Consider the following 4,340-nt stretch of genomic DNA (forward strand, 5'->3'; position numbering starts at 1 on the left):
ATGCCACAACTTTCCCTTGGACATGCCTGAAAAGCTGATGTGGCTGAGGACCCTGCACCAATTCAAAAAGTCACAAGAAAGAAACACTTGGCGCCTTAGTCAGCTTGCTTCCTCTCACTCTCCCCCCCCCCCGCCCCTGCCCCGTCCCACTCTGCAAGCATAAACCTTTTAGGGTCTAAGAAAGAGACCCTTGCAGTTTATTGCGTGGGTAGGACCGTGGTCTCTGAGCCGGTTACTCTTCCTTACCCCCACCGCCCCAAGTCCACTTCACCCCATTTCCCCGAATTCTATCAGCTCAGGCTCTCCAGGTATTAGTTTTCTCATCATCAGAAATCCTACCCCAACCCCCGCCACTTATTTAGTTCCTGGAATGCTACCCCAGAGGAGATTAAGTGAGACCCGGCGGGGGTGAAATCGTCCTGGCAACCGCAGAGTGCGCCTGCGCAGACTTTTTCTCAGGCTGACTGCTCTTAATTGGGTTCCTGCAATGCCGCAGGTCAGACCTGGGGGCCAAAAGGGTGAATCTCTCCTCCCATTGTTCAATTCTTGAGTTGCAAATTGTACTGTTACCTCTCTGGGGCTAAGAAAAATGTAAGAGATGTCTGCCTACTCTCTACCATCTGCTAGAAGGTGGCACTTCAGGCAAACCTCTGATAATTAAAAGGATGCAAAGGGGAGAAGGCTTGAGGATGCCATATGAGGCAGCATACAGCGTGCCACACTAGAAGGCATCACTGTCTTTCCCTGCTCAAAGGATACTTTCACCATGATTCCCATCCCTGTGCCAGGGATGCCTCTCAGAAACTGGTACCAGGAGGCTTTCCAGGGAAGGTTTGTGAGACGGGTTAGAAACTTTCAGAAGAATCAGGATGAAGAGACCTAAAATGCTAATTTTTACCTTAACAGCTTGAGTGTTAAAATAAAGAGTGCTAGCAAGGGGTATAGGGTGTGGACTAAATCTGCCTGATGATCCCAGAGCAGCTGTGTTTGAGAAGGCAATTACTATTTCCTAAGAGCCACTCTTGGGAGATAGGGCCTTTGTTAGCCCCTGCCACAGATTTCTCTCTCCCATTCCCCTTCAGACCTCAGCATTGTCTTTTCTGGGTGACCTTCAAAACCCCGGTGGGCATTGTACCCACAGCCTATATATGTTCACCAGTTCTTCTGTCTGTCCCTCACCTCAGTCTCAGGTATCACTCCTGAGATATCACTAAAGCATACAGTGTCCCCAGCCTTTCATTCCACTTTGTCCTTCCTGCCACCTCCCTCGACTATACCCTTACCCATCTCCTGCTTCATATTCCTGATCTTTTGCCTGCCTTCCTTGTATGCCACTGCTTTCTCCACTGCCCTCACATCACATAGTTGGGAGTTATACTTGTGGACTTTGATAGCACGCCCACCCCACCCCACTGGTTCATTTCCATGCCTTTCCTCCTTGAGGGGTAAGTTCTGAGGCCCAGATCAGGCTTCTTCTTTACCCTTATAGCCCTGGCATGTGGCCTTATTCTGAGCACACAGTACCTGACAAATGTTTATTGAATAAATGATCACATAAGCATGGCATCTAATTCATTATACTTTTATTTTTTACTACACTGTGCAACAGCAAATTAAATACAGGAAAGTAATAGTCTTTAATTTTTTTTAGTTTGTTAACACAACAATAGACTCAAAAGGAGGCCAACCACGTGACTTTGTGTTTGGTGTGTGTGTGTGTGTGTGTGTGTGTGTGCATGCACATGTGTATTATTACTGTTATTTAGCTTATTTTACTGGTTACTTCAAATATGTAAATACCAACACATTTTACACAGTTATCTGAACTTTTATACTGGAACAAGACAGGAAAAGAAAATGAGCAATTTCACTTATAAATACTAATCGTGAAGACAATTAAAGAGTATATTAGAAGGGAAGAAATGCTACTAGAATTGGAATGCAATAAACACAAGGTGTACTCTTTACCCCAACCCTCTCAACTTTTGATTTAGGACCCTAGTGTCCATTTCCCAAATGCCCTCTTAACAGATGCCACTCAACTAAAGTGAAACGTCCGACTTCAGATGGACCCAAAAAAGAACATGGCTGTTGCCTCAGATCTGGCCCTGGCCTCCTCATCTTCCACAGCCTCCCTGTATTGCTCTGGCCAGTCCTGTGGCTGTTTTCCGTAGAACCTAGCCATATATTCCAAGGCTTTCATTTTGGTGATTTCATGGTGAGCCCGAGGACCCCAGAGCAGCTCGTATTCAACTGGATTCGAGTAGGAGAGCGGCCTGCATTCTAGGTAGCGTTGCCTCATTAGCTTACAGGTGATGGCATGTTTCCTCCCTACATCAACACTAAATCTCTGGAGTAGGTTCCAGATCTTGGCCTCTTTGACACGGTTGCCCATCAGGAAGATCAAACCCAGGATTGGCATCAAGTATTCTTGGGTGGGTCTGCCCAGGCTCTCTAGCATGACTTGTTCTTCTTCTGATTCTGGTTGGGGGACAAGGAGGTAGATGTGCTCACTGGTATCAACCTCAATCAGAGAGAACCCATAAAACAGATCAAGGATTAGAGTGGCTCGGCTGAGGATATTTGGGAACACATCCTGGAATTCTTTGCCAGTATTAGCAAATAGCTCATCCTGATGGATAGGCAGCAACTCCTCAGCGACACTAATGGCCAACTGGACCAATTCATTTGCTTTATCATTCATAGTGTCCTCTGACCAGAATTCTAAGCCAGCAGCCTGGCTTCTCTCCTTGGCTTTGTCAGCTTCCAGAGCTTTGTTATATTCTTCTGGCCAGCTCCAGGGTTCTTCATCATGGGCCTCTGCTACAAACTTCAGGGCTTCCATCTTTGTGATTTCTCTGTGAGCTCTAGAGCCCCACAGGAACTCAAATTCAAGGGGATTAGTGCCATATACTGGCCAGTACTCTAAAAATCGCATATGGACAAAGTCAATAGTAAGGAGGTTTCTTGTGTTCCCAAAATGGTTGTTGATCCTCTGAGACCCATCTATCACATCCACCTTTAACAGCAGGTCCCAAATGGAGGCCTCTCTTGCCCGGTTGCCATTCAAGAGGATATGGCCTAGGACCAAGGCCAGGAGACCCGCTTTTGGTATGTCCAGGGTCTCGGCTAGCCGTTCAGTGGTCTGGGGACCTGATTTGCTGATTAGGTTGTAAGTGTCCGTCTGAGGATCAAGGACTCTCAGATTCAACCCAAAGACCCGATCCAGATGAGCTGAGGCTCGTCTGAGTATCTCCGGGAACTGATCTGAGTATTCTTTGAGAAACTCCAGCATTTCTGACTGTCGGATAGACCCCTCACTTTGGCTTTTCATGCGCATGAAATTCACTAAAGCAACCGACCTCTCTTCAAGAGGGTCGTGGACCCTGAGCGCCCCCAAACGTCGGGACTGCTCGTCGATGAGAACCTCGATGTCACTCGGGTCCCGCACAGCCTGGGGAGCGCCGGCACCCTGTGGATCGTTTGGAATCTCGGGGCCATGGGGAGCTTCGAGGGCTAGCATGGAGGTGGCAGGCCCGGAGGCATTAGTAGCCTGCATTTCACCCTGGCTGTCGCTGTAATCTGCAGTGGTCTCTGCGCTGCTTTGGCGCGCATTCTGGCTTACCAGAGACATGGTTCCAGGAGACAGGAACACGAACGCGGAGGTCAGCGATCCGTTGGAGGGAGGATCTGAGGTGTGTTGGCACCTCGGCACAGAGCCGAATCCTGATACTCGGGAGCTGTGCGGTTCGAAAGTGAGAGCTGGCGAGATAGGCGATCCTTTTACAAAAGCAGTAGCCAGCAATAAAGGAAAGCCTAAGAGCACCTAGCTTTGCCGCATCCTACGCAGGCGCACTCAAGCTCTGCAATGTGGTGACCACGCCCCGCTCAGGCTTCCCCCTCCCTCCCCCTCCCACTTCTGACTGAAAGGCCAGGCTTGCTGTGGGGTTCAAACTTATTAGGGAATCAAATTCGCACAAAGGAACAACAGAGATGAAGTAGAAGAATTAGGGGAAGGGAATGTTTAGTGATGCTGCGTTTGAAGTTTTTCTAGTTTTTCTGTGAGGTATTAAGCACCTTGGTAAGGCTTAATAGAGGATGGGGGCAGTATTTATGATAATTGTAGAGTCATTAAGGCCTCCGCCAACTCAACAGATTATTTCTTGAGAATATGCCCATTTCAGGCACACTGCTGGGTATTTGTGAAATGCATCACTGATTGCTGTGAGGACAAATTGATTATTCCTTCCCATATGGAGCTTGCAGACAGTGCATTCTAGCGTTGCTTCAACCAGTGGTGATGCACGCCAACCCTTTATCTAGCCCTTCCTAGGTAACAG

General features: G+C 48.1%; 1 protein-coding gene across 1 annotated transcript; it reads right to left on the reverse strand.

Moving 5' to 3' along the window:
- Positions 1-1,566: 1,566 nt before the first annotated feature.
- Positions 1,567-3,852, reverse strand: Magee2 (MAGE family member E2). The gene has a single exon (XM_021188272.1). The coding sequence runs from the start codon at positions 3,632-3,634 to the stop codon at positions 2,063-2,065; it is 1,572 nt and encodes a 523-aa protein (XP_021043931.1). The 5' UTR covers positions 3,635-3,852; the 3' UTR covers positions 1,567-2,062.
- Positions 3,853-4,340: the final 488 nt, after the last annotated feature.

This window comes from Mus pahari, chromosome X (genome assembly GCF_900095145.1).
Source record: "Mus pahari chromosome X, PAHARI_EIJ_v1.1, whole genome shotgun sequence".
Classification (NCBI taxonomy): Eukaryota; Metazoa; Chordata; class Mammalia; order Rodentia; family Muridae; genus Mus; species Mus pahari.

Bases quoted from the DNA above. Each gene is read 5' to 3' on its own strand.
- Magee2 (XM_021188272.1), bottom strand. From the start codon at position 3,634: ATGTCTCTGGTAAGCCAGAATGCGCGCCAAAGCAGCGCAGAGACCACT.